This window comes from Acromyrmex echinatior, chromosome 15 (genome assembly GCF_024713525.1).
Source record: "Acromyrmex echinatior isolate Ae372 chromosome 15, ASM2471352v2, whole genome shotgun sequence".
NCBI classification, from domain to species: Eukaryota; Metazoa; Arthropoda; class Insecta; order Hymenoptera; family Formicidae; genus Acromyrmex; species Acromyrmex echinatior.
Window position 1 is genome coordinate 9,478,249 of NC_141866.1, and position 15,353 is coordinate 9,493,601.

The 15,353-nt window shown below is 41.2% G+C and overlaps 1 protein-coding gene across 2 annotated transcripts in view; it reads right to left on the reverse strand.

Moving 5' to 3' along the window:
• Positions 1-679: 679 nt before the first annotated feature.
• The window catches only part of LOC105145636 (uncharacterized), a 120,438-nt gene continuing 105,764 nt past the window's right edge, over positions 680-15,353 (reverse strand). For both annotated transcript variants that reach the window (XM_011055327.2, XM_087414177.1), the window contains exons 4-6: positions 12,725-12,851; positions 10,442-10,670; positions 680-5,688 (exon numbers count right to left, since the gene is read on the reverse strand). In XM_011055327.2, coding sequence (XP_011053629.1) covers positions 4,611-5,688; positions 10,442-10,670; positions 12,725-12,851 — 1,434 coding nt within the window. In that variant the 3' untranslated portion in view covers positions 680-4,610. The remainder of the gene's footprint in view (positions 5,689-10,441; positions 10,671-12,724; positions 12,852-15,353) is intronic.

Here is a 15,353-nt window from a genome sequence, read left to right on the forward strand (position 1 = left end):
TCCATCCTGCGGTCGTCCCTCGCGTGGTCCGCGAGAGGAGGCGTTGAATTATTTATAATAACGCCGGTAGGAACAACCGACGGCATTAATGCGCGAAATAGATTCCCTGTTTTCTTGTCCCGGGTGCGTTGACCACGCACGTAACGCTAGGACGTCCCGGGAAGTCTTGTTCCGCGCGTTATTTACGGCAGAATGCAAATTCAGCGCGTAATTTATCCTTGTGAGAGAACGCTTCCCTTATCTCTAAGTGGCGCAGCACACTGGATGGATGTAGCGCCTATAAATAAAAATGACATAATTGATGAAACAAGAATTGAAAATTAAACGGCACGAAAGCGAAAATGCTTCTTGAGTATAAGTTTTCTCTCGTGTTGCGACACGTGTAATTCTAAGGTAATGTGTGAGAGTAGCCTTTCACTAGGCAACCCGTTCGGCATCGTTGCACGTCGAGAGATTGACGTTCAACACGCAAAGCGCGGATGTTATTGAAAAATTAGAGGGTTTGTTTTTTTATTGCTGCATTAAACTACGCGCTGGAACTTTCCTTCTTGCTTTTTAGTCAAATTTCAAACGTACTATTTCACTTAAATATGTGTAAAGAGGGTACATTATTTCAGTTATAAAAAACGGATCTCAGCATTGCCGAAGAGACAGCCGGGAGAAAGAAACTTACGCGTGGTTGATTTGAACATATCTGCATTTATTTCGTACTGTATTATTAAAATTAATACAATGACAGAAGTATTTACAGGAGGTTTTTAGCAGCTACATGCGCGATCGCAATCTTCGCGATTAATTATTGTATAATAATAATATATAATAGCATAATATATCATAATTCTATAGAATATAATAATAATAATAATAATAATAATAATAATAATAATAATAATAATAATAGAGAATATATCGGGCAGCGCAGCGCGTCCGAGTCGCACGGAAGGCAAGAGCCGACGCTTTCTTCCGCGGATTTCAATTAACGCGAAGAAATGAAGCGAAAACTGATTAATTCTAATGACATATCACAAAGAAGAAAATAAATAACCGCGAATTCACCGCGACAGAAGCTAAGTCGACCCTTCCCGGGATCGCACCGCCCTCGCCCGTCGTAGCAAAATTATATTTTATACATTTTTATTCCGCTCTTTGATTCTCGGAGACGCATTGTGAACCACATTCCCCGGCACACATACGCGTACATATATGCGTCTCGAGAGGAAATGCACGCGTTAAAATTGTGCGTGTACGCGGCTTGTCCGCCTGCGCGTTCGATGCATTATATTTTACGTGTCCGATGTTCGCCGTTAACGAACATCCGGTGGTTTTTCGCACCGATAGCCAGACCACCGTAGTCGGAGAGGCTGAAAAGCAGTCGCCTGGGTCCACGAGATCAAAAGTGTTCCCCTCGATTCAATTCCACGCGCGATAATTGAAGCAGCCGTCGAAGAGAAGACATCACGAGACTTTCATTTCACGAGTTATACTCCAAGGGTGTTACTTTCACATCCCTCCGATGAATTAAGATTCGGCGAAAATTTTACATTTTCATAGTCTAAACGGTACAAGTTCTCGAAATAGTCAACGTATCAAAAGTGTGTTCTTTAACTTCGAAGAGAACCACCAAAAACCGTATCACATCGATTTCTATTTGCAATACGAAAAAAAAGTTCGGGAGTATTGCTAAAAATTTCGTTGCGTTAAAAAACATATCAGTTATATATTTACTGGCAAATACCAGGACCTCGAATATCCCGTGGATTTGTGTACAAAGAGATGATACAAATTCACGGTTGAACGAGCCTCTCATGCTGCTCGAAGCCGAGGCTCGCCAACCAAGTCCGTCATTTTTGCAGCGCTCTCTCGTCCGCTCTTCTTTCTCGTCTCGCTCGGCGAAGACACAGGTCGCTCGTTAGCGTCTCGCCAACGAGCGTGTGTCTGCGGCGAAATGAACGAAAATTAGAGGCGCGAAAAAAGGGGGAGCGAGCGTGAGAAAGAGGACGGAACGTGTTTATGACTAGCATTCGTTGCGCTACGCGAGCGAGCGAGCGAGCGAGCGAGCGACTCAGGCGTTTCAATTTGTGCGCGATGATGAATTCTGTGGATAAATAAGTTTGTATGTACAATTATGATTTGCGCGTCCACGAGACGTCGGAGAGCAGACGAGGTTGATCGTCTTGGTTCTCTCTTTCTTTATCCTTCCGCGCGTGACGAACAATTAACAATTTTTTAAGTAACAAAAGAAAAGGATGCAGATTCATAAAGTATATTTAATAGCACGATTGAGAAAATATTTAACAATAGGGAAAATGTATATATACGTGATATATACCACCCAGAAAAATGGTCCCGTCTTTGTAACGTGTTATGAGAGCTGAGAGTTTTCGGTGGTTCGAGAGTTTCGAATTTACCAACGTCTGAAGGACTCGATCCCGCATTGTTAATTTCCTCCATCAAGACCGTATTATTCTCGAGCTAACCAGAATTAGAGACGCCTAGAAAGCTCGTCTAGGCTTTCAATTTTGATTTCTCGCGAAATCGGGCGCAATTAAGGCACTCTTCACACTTCAGACGTACATTCTTTCCCTGCTGTGCATCATTGTCTCGTGACTCGAAAAGTCTTGCCGCTCGTATCGGACAAGTAAACGTAGGCACTGGCGACGTGCGTCGTATTAGCGAACACGCATCGTAATTTTCTTTAAGGAAGGCACCGAAATGTATTTATCTGGATTGTCATTAGCGGTTGTTATATTCAACAACCGATTGATATGGCGATTCGTTCCGTCGATGGAATCGCGTGCGATGCACCAAGATACAATATTGCTAGCGAGATACAATATTACAGGATTTTTCCCGTGGTTAACTTACTCGAATGCTACTGACATTTTCGAAACAAATGCAATGCTTTTATCAATCTATTATTGTGTGCTTTCCAACAAGTGACACAGATGACACGGTGTGATGACACAATGGATCATCATATCCTTGTTGTTTGTCAATGTTAAACAAAGATGAGATGATCACTATATCACTTGTTGGAAGGCATACATTAATACACGAATGCCTGCTTCTAAAAATGATACTTTAAAAGTAGACCTCTCGAAATTACAATGACGTTTCGAATAAATATGTAACACGCCGCGTCTCAGTGCACACGCACGCAATGCAGTTCGAGTTTTCTTAAACTCAAAAGGCCGATTAATCAGTCTATCGATAACGGCAGTCTAGGAAGAGCCATCTTCGCTCTAGTTCTTGATTTCAAACGCTTCGTCGGGCAGTGACGGCGGAATCCGTCAGGACGAAAAATCGCCGTCGAATCTCGACTATGGATCGACTATCCTCGTATATGGCGGAATGCGTTCCACTCATAGCCGAAATCTAATGGGTGTCGCGATGACTCTGCACGACCTTTCCTTCGGATCTCTGCCGTCGCCACCTCGGTGCGAGACTATCTTATGTGATGAGCATCTGCAATCGCAAGCACCTTTTTGCAAGCCACGAACACTAGCGATTTGTTTTATCGCTCATACATTCTCTGGTTATTCGAATATATACATCAAGACCACTTTCTTCGAAGCCGATCGCTTCCACGAAGAGTCAATGCATACATGCACGCACGCACGCACGCATACATTCGTATACGCATTCACATGCTCTCTTACAGTATTTACAACAGCCGTTTATTCGCTTTGATATGATACAAGCTACGATCTCTCGTCGGTACCTTCGCAAAGGCACGCGTATGTAGGAAGGCATTGTATACGTAGGATTCCACGATGCGACACGTTTCGCATGTGACTACGTTGTACGACTCGCGCAGCCGTACGCACACTCTTTACAATCGGTCTCGGCTTCCCGAGAAGTCCAGCGAAAGTCGGGACAGGAGCTGTTCGAGAGGCTGTTCAAGGATTCTGGAGATCAGGCTTGGTGTGGTACGCGTAACTTTTTGTTCTCGCTACGAAATACTGCTTAATAATATTACATGCATCACGATCGAGTTACAGGATGCCGCATCGCAAAATCTTCTGATCGTGTTAACGACACGTCGCCTTTACCGAATTTCAGCGAAAGTAATGTAAGAACATACCGCATTTTTCATGCTATCATTTCACGTTCCCCTAACGCTATCACAGCATTATGTGCTTCACGAAAAATAAATTCAGAAATAATCCCTTTCTTTTACATACAATATCGCATAACGTCGAAGCTGTTCTTTATCGTTCTAGAAATCAAAGGATCCGTGAATTCGAATATATTTTTCACAAAGCTCATAGTCCTTATAGAAAGATGCGCAATCCTGAACCTTCCTAAGAACTTTCTCTGACGTCACAGCCTTCGCAAATCTCGAGGAACTTCGCCCGTCTCGGTCCCCATCTTATCCTTTGTTCGCACATCCCTCGGGTACGCCTCGTTGCTCAAAAACCTCCCTTCTACTCACTCCATTCGCGTCACTGTACACGTGATATATTACGCGATATGTACAATCGCCTCAAACTCTCGAACTTCCGATCCCTCGGCAATTCCTCGAAGAGGCTGCCAGAGATGTCCGTCCACCTGCGCATGAATATAATTCAACGCCGACACCTGCCGACGCACAGCTGGACGGCACAGTCTTACGAGGCCTCGTGCACCTGGAACCGCCGAATCCGCGCCTGCACTGACTCGCATTGTACTTCGCTGTACCTGGTATATCTGCCAGCACGTACGGGTTCCCTAATAACTACCAAGTTGCCGCCCCGTTCGCGGAGCGCCTCCAGACCGGCCTTGTTGCCACTGCCGCCACGCAACGCCGTCACTGTCGGCGGCGTCGTCATTGGGATTTTCGCTATTTTCACCCCAGACGAAGTCGTCTCCGACGTGAAGCGGCTGAGCGCTTTACTGACGACGCCACTGCATTCGCGTGGCCAAACTCTGGTGGCACGGTGATGATGATGATGCCTCTGTTCCCACCTATCGGCGGTCGCGTCAGCGGCGGTGAACGGGAAACTCGCTCTACCTTGACTCTTACCGTATAGAATAAAATCGAGAGAGTCGTCCGAATAGATGCTACTGCGATCGCTCGAGCTATCGGTTGAGATCTCGGATACGGTATCGCTGCCGCTGTCACTACACTGTTGCTCGGTCTCGCCGAGGATGAACACGGGCGTGCACTTGAACACCTCGCCACCACCAGCCGGCATCGTGTGGGTGGCAGTAGCGCGACGTTGCTGAATACTACCATTGGTGTTTGACGATGATGACTCGATGATGACGATTTCCGGTAGGGCACTGCCGGAGAACTTTCTCGCCAGCGAGTCCATGTTCCTCTTGAAAGTATCCCTACGGTCCGGGCTCAGCCCGAATCTGATGGGTTTGGGCAACGATCTTGAGGCCGAGTAGAGGTTCTCCGTGTGCGAGGAAACGGCGCGAGTGCCCGCCGCTGACTTGGAAATTTCCGCACTGTGGCACAAACCGGTCGTGGACGACCGTTGCTGCTTCTCACCGTCGTTCTTCGACGTAGACGAGACCTGACCTTGATTGCCGTTCGGCAGCTCCGACGAGGCACTGTCCTCTTGCGGGGGCGTCGTCGAGGAGTCGAGAACAGCAGCGGGACTGTCGTCCGACGAGGGGCACGTCGTCAAAGGCGCCAACGGCTGCTCGAACATGTTAAACCAGGGATGCTGGAGACACTCAGTCACCGTCAAACGTTCACTGTGAACAAGACAAGAGTCGCTTGCTTGAAGAGAACCGTTTCCAATACTTTCGAAATTTTTTTTAGAATTAACCCTACAATACTTTCATTACAGTATACACTAATTTTTTTTACACTGTGTATTATAACTTTGGTGTAAAATGTATAAGATGTATATGAACCCAAATGTGTATGTCATATTTAATGCTGATTCAGTCAACATTTTATATCAAGAAAAGATAGAATATTTTCAGTCCCTGATAAAATCCCTGATAAAAAAACTCTCGAAAACGCCAGATTTATCCAAGAATTAAACACTTTGTTATAATATACTTATTTTTATGCGATATTTTTGCGAAAATAGAGTGTCTCAGAAACATTAAAGGGCCGAACTTCAATTTGATGTTGTATTTCTAATGATTTCCCATTAGAATGCTGAAGATAAGAGACGTGATACGATTATATTGGTTACTTTACACGCGGTGCTCTTAAACAAATGTATCCGAACAACAGGCTCATTCCGCGAACAACTATGTTCTCGTCGTCCTCGTTAACTCGAGGAGCGACAGAGTCAAAGGGTTAAGAGACCCGTCGCATAAACGACCTCCACTAGGCGGACCGGAGCATTTATCGACGGTGGCCATCATCGTGGCGGTCCCGACGGGACGTTTTCACGTGGCTGTTTCATGCTGCGTGTATGCCATCCGCGTATCGCGCGGACTGCGCAAAAACCATTATGTTAGCTAACGTATCGGTCGACTTCCGGCATACAGAACGGCGCAGGATATCTTCAATAACGGAGCAAAGAATTGTGTAACACGTAAATGCCGTGGAATGCCGGTCCATGGAGGAGATACTAAAGTGCTTTAGGAGGCGACCCCCCCTTAATTCTGGGACCATCAAAAAGGACCCGAACAAAAAGTCTTCATATAAGAGCATTATAACTTCTCCACGTTATTCGCACATTTATATTATGACATTCAAATCGACGTAAAAACGAGCGGTGAAATATAATATTAGAATTTTTTTACCGAATGGATTAATTAATTTTATGAAATAGCAAACAAAATTGAATAGTTAACGATAAAATTTATGTAACGATTATATCGTGATCACGAGCGAGTAATTTTACACGACTGGAAAATTTGAATTAAACATAACATTAACATATCTCAGTATTAACATATCTCTGTATTAATTTAATACGAAATGAATATATTAGAATGTAGACACAAATATTACGTAAAAATTAATACAAAAAATTTTACGCTTTAACATAATTTGGAAAAGTTGTAGAAGCTTATTTTTTCAAAAATTGATATTTATATATTGATATTAAATTAACACGTAGCTTAATTTTTACTTGTTTATCTTAGAATTCCTGTTATCAAATTATATTTTTATATCTATTATTCATAAGTTATGTTATTTTTCACACTACGAAATGTCAAACGTCAATATAAACACAAAATATTCAAATAACTGTCACATTATGTTAAATTAACACTCAGATACGTTAAAAATTCAACACAAAAATTTTAACACAGAATTTAATTTAACATAGAACCGGTTTCGACACAAGTACAAAATGTTTTTATTGTGCAGATCACGCTTATTAATCATTAACTTAACAAATTAATTTCGCAATCATTTGCATAATTTAAATGCATAAAATGCAAGAGAGAATGATTAAGATACATTAATGTTAACGCATTGTACATGACTTGACGCATAAACAAACATAAAATCAATTGCAAAATTTTCTTTCAGCGACGCGTGTTCGAAGCCTTCTTCAAGACGAAATATGGTAATTTGCAGATCAGCGATGAAGACTGCTATTCAACTTCGTAGGATACGACGATAAGTCATGCGGGTTCCGCGCGATAAGACCCCCTATGTTTGCTCGAGAGGAAGGACGCGAATAATTCCGGATAGCAACTTCCTCTCAGCTGTCCAAGCGATAAGGAAACCTACGAGGTCTCTCAGTCTTTCTTTTTTACAGCGGAACTCGCCTTCCTCGACATCGGTCTTCCCGCTTCGAAGAAAATCACCTCGCGAAGCGACGTGGCGCCGATCGTTTTTCTCCCGCTCGCGTACTCGCGACCGAGGATGAGCTCGATGATTGACCGATGATAGTTCTTATCCTCCGAACGAACGAGCTAATAAATGCATCTCAATGGAATCACAATGTCGCCATTGTACACGGCTAATCCGCAAATTATTAAAAGAGAACAGCGAGATGGACCTTCACAATTTCGAAGAAGACATCGCGCGATTAAAACCGGGAATTGATGTATATAATTTAATTCAAAACGCATTAATTTGCGCATACATCAGTTTGATTTATTAAATACTTACGCTTGTGATTTTTATTCGCTTTCATGTTACGTTTCGTATAATTGAATGAAAGGCGAAGCCATTGCAATAACACGATGAAAGTTAAACCCGAGGCTACAGGATATATCTCGCTCCTAGAAATCCATACAATAAAAGACATCGACGGGACTAAGAATCTAACGTTCGTTTCTACAAATGTAAATTAACTTTAATCTCGGTTTAATTTATTCCTTATTTTTTTTTCCAAGAACTAGAGAGAGATAAAAAAGAATCAGTTAAATCGAGATTAAAATTAATCTACAATACATTGATACGGTTTCGGAAAGAATTTCTAATATCGAGACAAAAAGTATTCTTTTGAAGTACTTAATCTCACGAAATGTAAAAATAAAACGGTATTAAAATAAAATGAATAATTTCTTCTCCCTCGAATTAAACAAGATCGATTTATTGTCTTGGAGACAAGAATGACATTGAGCTTATATATTATTCTTACGCGTTTATAGTATAAATAGAATAAAAGAATCAACTAATCAGAATATTTCCCTTCCTTTCTTCTCGTTTCACGAAAAAGAAGTTTGATTGGTTGATTTTCTTATGCAGTATGCGTTATGCAAAAGTTTGTGCTGCGGCCATTAATAATATAATTGGATTCAGAAATCTTTTCTGTGAATATAGCAACCCACAAAGCGTTTCGGCGACAAACAGGAAACGTTTCTCATGGAGGGAACGCAACCGTTGCAAATTTCTCGCGAGCGAATGATTTTCCTCCGAATGCAACTATCAATGAACGGCGTTGACCCACTGATACCAAATCGCTCTCAACGATCCCTGATGAATCGTTACCGTCATGCGATGTCATCATCTCGGTTACAGCACGGAATGTCGCGCCGCCTGCGCAACGATATGTCTACGTGACGCGATTGTTTTCGTTCTAGGAAATCGGCTGACATACCGACATAACTAACAATGTAATCGACGCGCCGCGAGCGCGTGTTTCGCGTGCTATCTTCTTTCGCTTCGAAATAAGCGCCGGGCATTCTCGGTAGATCGCCGCAGCCTTCCGCGAAAGAATTGTTTTCACCGGTCCAGGAATGCTCGCGCCGGTTCTTCGGTAACGTGCTCGATGACACCCGCCTCGACGAACCGGATAGGCGACTAACGTCGACCGACCGAGCGATACGGTGCGGGAATTACGATGTGGGTGCGTAACATGCAGTATATAATTTGCGGCGACGACGTCTCGATCACAGCGGGACAACGAATGGAAATCTTTCCGTCGAATCAAGTGGAGTATATGAAGATAAATGGCGAGTAGCTCGCCACGATGATCAATGAATCTCGCTGTGAATTTGCGTCGCCACGCGAACGTTACGCGCATATTTCACGGCTTGTTCTAATCGTATCCGAGAATTAAATTCCTCGAGTCTATCTTTTCTTGTTTACTTCGACTTCCGCGTTGATAGATGGAAAGAACGGTTTTACTGAAGTATTTAAAATTTTAACTAGACATATTGATATGAAAATAATCTCGTTTGGGTCATCAAAATTATTGCGTAGAACACTTAAATGTTAATGATAATGCAAAATTTTTAATATTCCGGCAACCAGTTTAATCGTGCCACATAATTATTCTGATGATTCAACAAAATTATTTTCAGATGTGTATCTAGCTAAATTTTTAGACACTTCAGCAAAACTGTTCTTTCTGTAAATTAATATGGTAATCGAAGTAAACGGGGAAAGACAGGTTCGAGGAATTTAATTTCTATTTTTAGTTTATCTGTATTTAATTAAAGTTTTATATACTTCAGCAAATCCGTTCTTTCCGTATATCAATGCGGAAATCACAGTAAACGAAAAAAGTCATATTCGAAGAATTTAATTTTCATTTTTCTTTTTGTACCTCTAACTAAACTTTTTAATACTTCAGCAACGATTCTTTACACGAAAATTACATGTTCTAATTTCATTAATCTAATATAATTACGTTATTATTTTTCTATTGCGACAATTGAGGAGCAGACTTTCAAAATGCGTTTCGTCAAAAATTGTACTTTTCAGAAAACGAGAAAGAAACGCAGACAAGAAAATTACGCACTTTACAGAAAATAACAATATACCAATCAGGATGTGAAATATTAAACAAAACTGCTAAAAATGTTTAACAAACGCATTTTGTTTCCAGTTAAAAAACATAATACACCTCGAAATATCTATATTTTTTCAGCGTATAAATTAAAGATGAAAAAATGCTTTCTGAACATCTCAGAGTAGCTTATTACATAATATAAGTCTTTCAACATTGAACACTATCCGCCATCTCCAATTAAAACAATGAAACTTTGGACAAAACGCATTTTGAAAGTCTGCTCTTCAATTAGATTAGAGCTAAATGATTAGAGCTAAAAAATTCTCACTACGTTTAAAGCTTACTTCGGATCTTTAACCATAAGTTTGCGCATAAGATCACGCGCTTCTTCGGAGACGTCCTCGAAGAGATCGTCTGGGAAGTCCAGGCGACATCGGCTGATGTTGCAGAACGTCTCCTGCTTGGTGTCTCCTCCGAACGGCGAGCATCCCGTTAGCAGCACGTAGAGCAGCACGCCAACGGACCACATGTCGGTCGCCAGGCTGATCGGCTCGTAATTCAGAACCTCCGGGGCTGAGACACACACGGCAGATGAGCCGTTATTATAACGTGAGATTCATTCCGTGATACATCGAACCCTAATGCTCGTCGAGATGTGTGTATGTGTGTGTGCGTGTGTGTGTACGCGCGCGCGCTTGTAAGTCCCGGTAATTAAATTCGAAAAAAAGGAGATAACGCCTCTTCTTTCCCCCGGCCTTTCTGCCATTACGTCGTCGCGACCGCTATTACGACGCGCTGATGCTTAATGGAGCCACGCGTGTTCCTCAACGGGATAATAATAATTGTAACTACGGACGTATTAGGCCCCGAGCGCGAACTAGGTAATCGCCACGATACGGAAACGCGGTTGGCTCGTTCATCGCGTAATAGTCGCGCGCGAGAATCGGCCACTTTGTATCGACTCGTTTCCGACCGAATCACGCTACAGTTTTTCCACGCCCTCGGCGAAATTATCCGTCCAACTTAATCGCTACAAAGATCCACGAGCTGTTTTTTTATCGCGTGAACGGTTTCGCTAATTTCTGCGAATGATCTCTGAGCTGATGCTAACCAACCGATTAAATCTCACCGGCGAGGAAATAACGATCGGCTCGATTAAAACTGATCTTTCCTCTTTGTTTCTTTTATTCGATATATATATATATATATATGTACTGGAAAAAGAGTTTTGGTATTTGTGACTATAATTGCATGGTAACGTAATTATGGTTGAGAGCTCCATTTTTACAGTTATCACTATTATAATGTTAGTACAGGAAGGATGGGAATTATAGAACATTATTTTGCTTTATCGATGCAATTACAGTCACAGCAGTCAGAAACTTTTCTCTCGGTGCATAATTTTGAAGTTGCGCTTTAAATCTTCGTGTAGCAACAATTCCTTTTTTTTTGCAACATTAAATTTTGAATCTCATTCGAACACAACCAATAAAGATAAATGTCTTTAACGAGTTAAGCTGAATCTTAAGTACTTGTACAATTCTGTGTAAATTTTTATACGTATGTAGTCCTTTAAACTGCGCGCCGAAATGATTTTTCGGTCTTGAAACGCAATTTCTACTAAATCGCAGTAAAATTACGAATTAAATTGACTTTAATTTAACAATTTCATACTTTTTCGCATTTTAAACGATCTCATAATAATACTGAATGACATATTAAAATCGATAAACAATTGATCCTTTTTTTTTTTCGGGACAATTTCATTTTGTAAATGTCAAGAATGTAACCGGGACAGCTCGAGACTTTTTGATTTTCTCCGTGGGAGATTATCTTGTCTCACTATTGCTCGACACTTTCGTTCACTTAAAGCATGACTGTTAGATGGTGCGATGTAATCGATTACGAGGATCGTAAAAGAGTCCTGATCGATCAGGCGTGCAGAGCCCGAATACATGCGGTTTGCTAGTTTACAATTAGGCGCGAAGTAGCTTGTTTCGTTCAATTATGCAACATACTTGTTTTCCTAATGGAACTACACAACACGACGATTTCTTAGCATCAAGCAGATCGCAAACGTGGAACGCACGAAGGTGCGACCCCGACGTCGCACTCCGATCGACTTTCGAGACCGGAAATCACCGGCACGCACACGTTCACGGTCCGCATAAGGCGCCGCGTTAAAACGGGCTCGCTTTATCAGGGTTGTGGTCTGTTATCCTCAGTGACACGCACAAGTCCAAAACGCTAGGGAAACGCGCAGGTGTCAAATACGATTGCGATTCTCGTGCGAACTTTCGGATATTTATTCCTGGTGCGAAAGAGTCCCATCGCGATCGCGTTTTGCGATGACAAGCGACATATTCGGAGACCATTGCTCGAGTAGAACGAAATGAAATTGCGTTTGTGGTAAATGTATAGAGTAAAAAAAACAAATAGAATTATTCAAGTAAAAGATTGCCCATCATTTTTCGACAACTTTTGATTTATCCGTCATATTCAGGACGGTTTAAGATAGAATGAGATAGATATATATAAAATAAAGTGAGCTGCATGGATATTTCGTATTTTATTTTTTATAACGGACTCTGACCAATTTTTTACCTGAGAATTTTTTAAGTACTCACCGACATAATCGGGCGTGCCCAAAATTTCTCGTATATCTGCTCCGTGACTGATGTACCGTGATATGCCAAAGTCACATAGCTTTACGTCGCAGTCTGGAAATTCTCCAGTAAGTACCAAATTTTGTGGCTGAAACATTAAAAAAAAAGGCGAGAGATAAAGAGTGATTCAATGAAATAAGATTGCTACAAAGTAGATCGTGACTGTTTTAACTGTACGTTTATAATTTCTCGAAATTTCCTTAAAGACGGTCCAAGGCGTGTAGCCTTGTGAAAGGCGCGAACGAGAAGAAAAAGAATTGAGCAGGTTTTATCTCGTGGTAATCTCCGCGTGACAATGCCAATTTCCTGCCGCGAGATAATATGGAGAAAGTAAAGCTTCCTTTCAGGACGGTCGCATGACGATTGCTCTCCGGCATATTTTCTCTCCCTTGGCCGTTAACATGGACAAAGCAGCCCCAGGTGTTTTCGTGGTCTCGGCCAATTATCAGAAGCACGCAAACGGGCCGAGACACTTTTTCTACATCGTACAACATCTCAGGAATTTCAGCGCCACCGTGTAAATATAGTAGTAAATTACACGGCTTATAATTATACCCATAATTATAAGCCGTGTAACCATCTTTAAAGAGTAGAGACGTACATACGCTCATGCGATATCGTTAGTTCACGACTTGCGGTTTAATTGTAGCCGGCACGGCGCGGCTCAAACCGATCTCACATCTCGGTAGAATTTTAATTCAAGTCCTAATTACTGAAAGACCGCCCGATACACCGCTACTTCAAACAGAGTTCTGAAAAATAATAACTTCCGCGTCGACTGTTCGCGATAGGGATTTTTACCGGAGCGCCGGTGGATGATTAATCATCGGAAGGGGCGAGGCGGAGAAAGGCAAAGGCGAGACATACGTAACGTACAAGACATTCTTTTTTTTTTCGATGATCAGGTGGAAGAGGGGCAACGAACGTCCACATTACAATAACATGAGTCCGCGTAGGCGTCTCGCGCGAGGCATAATACCTGGAAATGTAAACGATTCCGCGATAAGAAAGGTCGTCGCGTGGCCTAGGTGCAACTCTCGTTGCCCACATCACATCGTTTCTTCCTCTCGCATTTCGCGCCGACTCTTTCCTCGAAAAACAATCGGACAATACCAGAACTGCTGCGGGTAGAGGCTACGGACGAGGCTCGAGTCCTCCGAGAAGAACGAGAGACGAGAGGAAGCCGAATCATTGCTGATCCATTGTCAACGCTCCGTGGCTGGTTTACGACCACCTAGGTTGCTTGAGAATTATGTCTTCAGTACCGGATACGCGACTCTTAAAGGATGCCATTATTGATAAGCTTTATCAAGGAAAACACGTGGAATGATAAATCACTTACACTGGAAAAAAATGTATGGCATTATTTTAATTGGAAAATAATCTTGTTGATTTATAACGACAGTATTAATGAAACAAACTTTTGTTAAAACAAGAGTATTTGTTTAATAAATAAAGTTACTGTTAACGAAATTATTTTCAATTAAAATAATGCTGTTGATATAATATCATTTTTTTTTTTAGTATAATCACGTTTTACCCGATTACTTGATTTTTTCGCGCGAAAGAAAGGAAGCCGTTGGGGAATAGTCGACAACTCTGTTTCATTCGAATGTTTATGCGCAGATGTTTGTTATCCAGCTTGCGAAGGGCCTAATGAAAGAGTACGACTCACAATTACGCTCATGGGAGTGACAACAATTGTCGGCCCTACTAGCCATAAAAAAAGAAGAGTTAAAAATTGGATTAGGGTGAGACTGAGACGGTCGCGAGGGTAAATGTAGGCCTATTCAGACCTTTCGTTTATTGTCGTATTGTTAATACTGTGCGATTTGTATTAATAATACACAGCTTGAAGAGCTGGAAATATCGAAAGCTCATAAGTGTGTAATAAGTACAATAAATATTATTCTAAGCCGACTTACTCAACCATCGATCCATGAATAACTGACTTTAAGTAAAAGATCACTTTTGTTTTTATGTTATTTTCTTATATGTCTCGCAAATCGACAAACAGGATGATGATTGTAATAAGTATAATAAGTGTTGTTACGATTTATAACCAGCGTAGATCAGCGAATAGGTTATTTTAAGGAAAATGCCACTTTTATGTTATTATGTGTCTCGTGATTCGACAAGCAAGATGATAATTATCGAAAGTTTAGATGCATAACTGATATTAATATAATTTTTTATAAGTCATCATATAATAAGAGAGCGACGATGCGTTAAATGATACGAATTATAATAAATATTATAATAAGCATAAAAATTTAAAAAAAAAAGAGCTCGCCTCGGATAGTCGAGAGATTTAAACTGATTAGGGTATATATTTTTCGCAATAAGTTCTGTTCAGTGTTTTAAGATGCATATTAATATCATCATTAAATCGATGATCATTTATGATATTATTACTTCAACTTCAGTTTATGATTGTGTTTCAAGTCCAACAGTAAAAGCGGCACGTAGTTACATAATCTAAAAAATGTATTTAAAATTTATAAATCAATAATTACATACACTATTTAAAATTTACATATACAATATAAATAGTATTAAGCACTAAAATCTAACTTCGATCGCTCCTTCA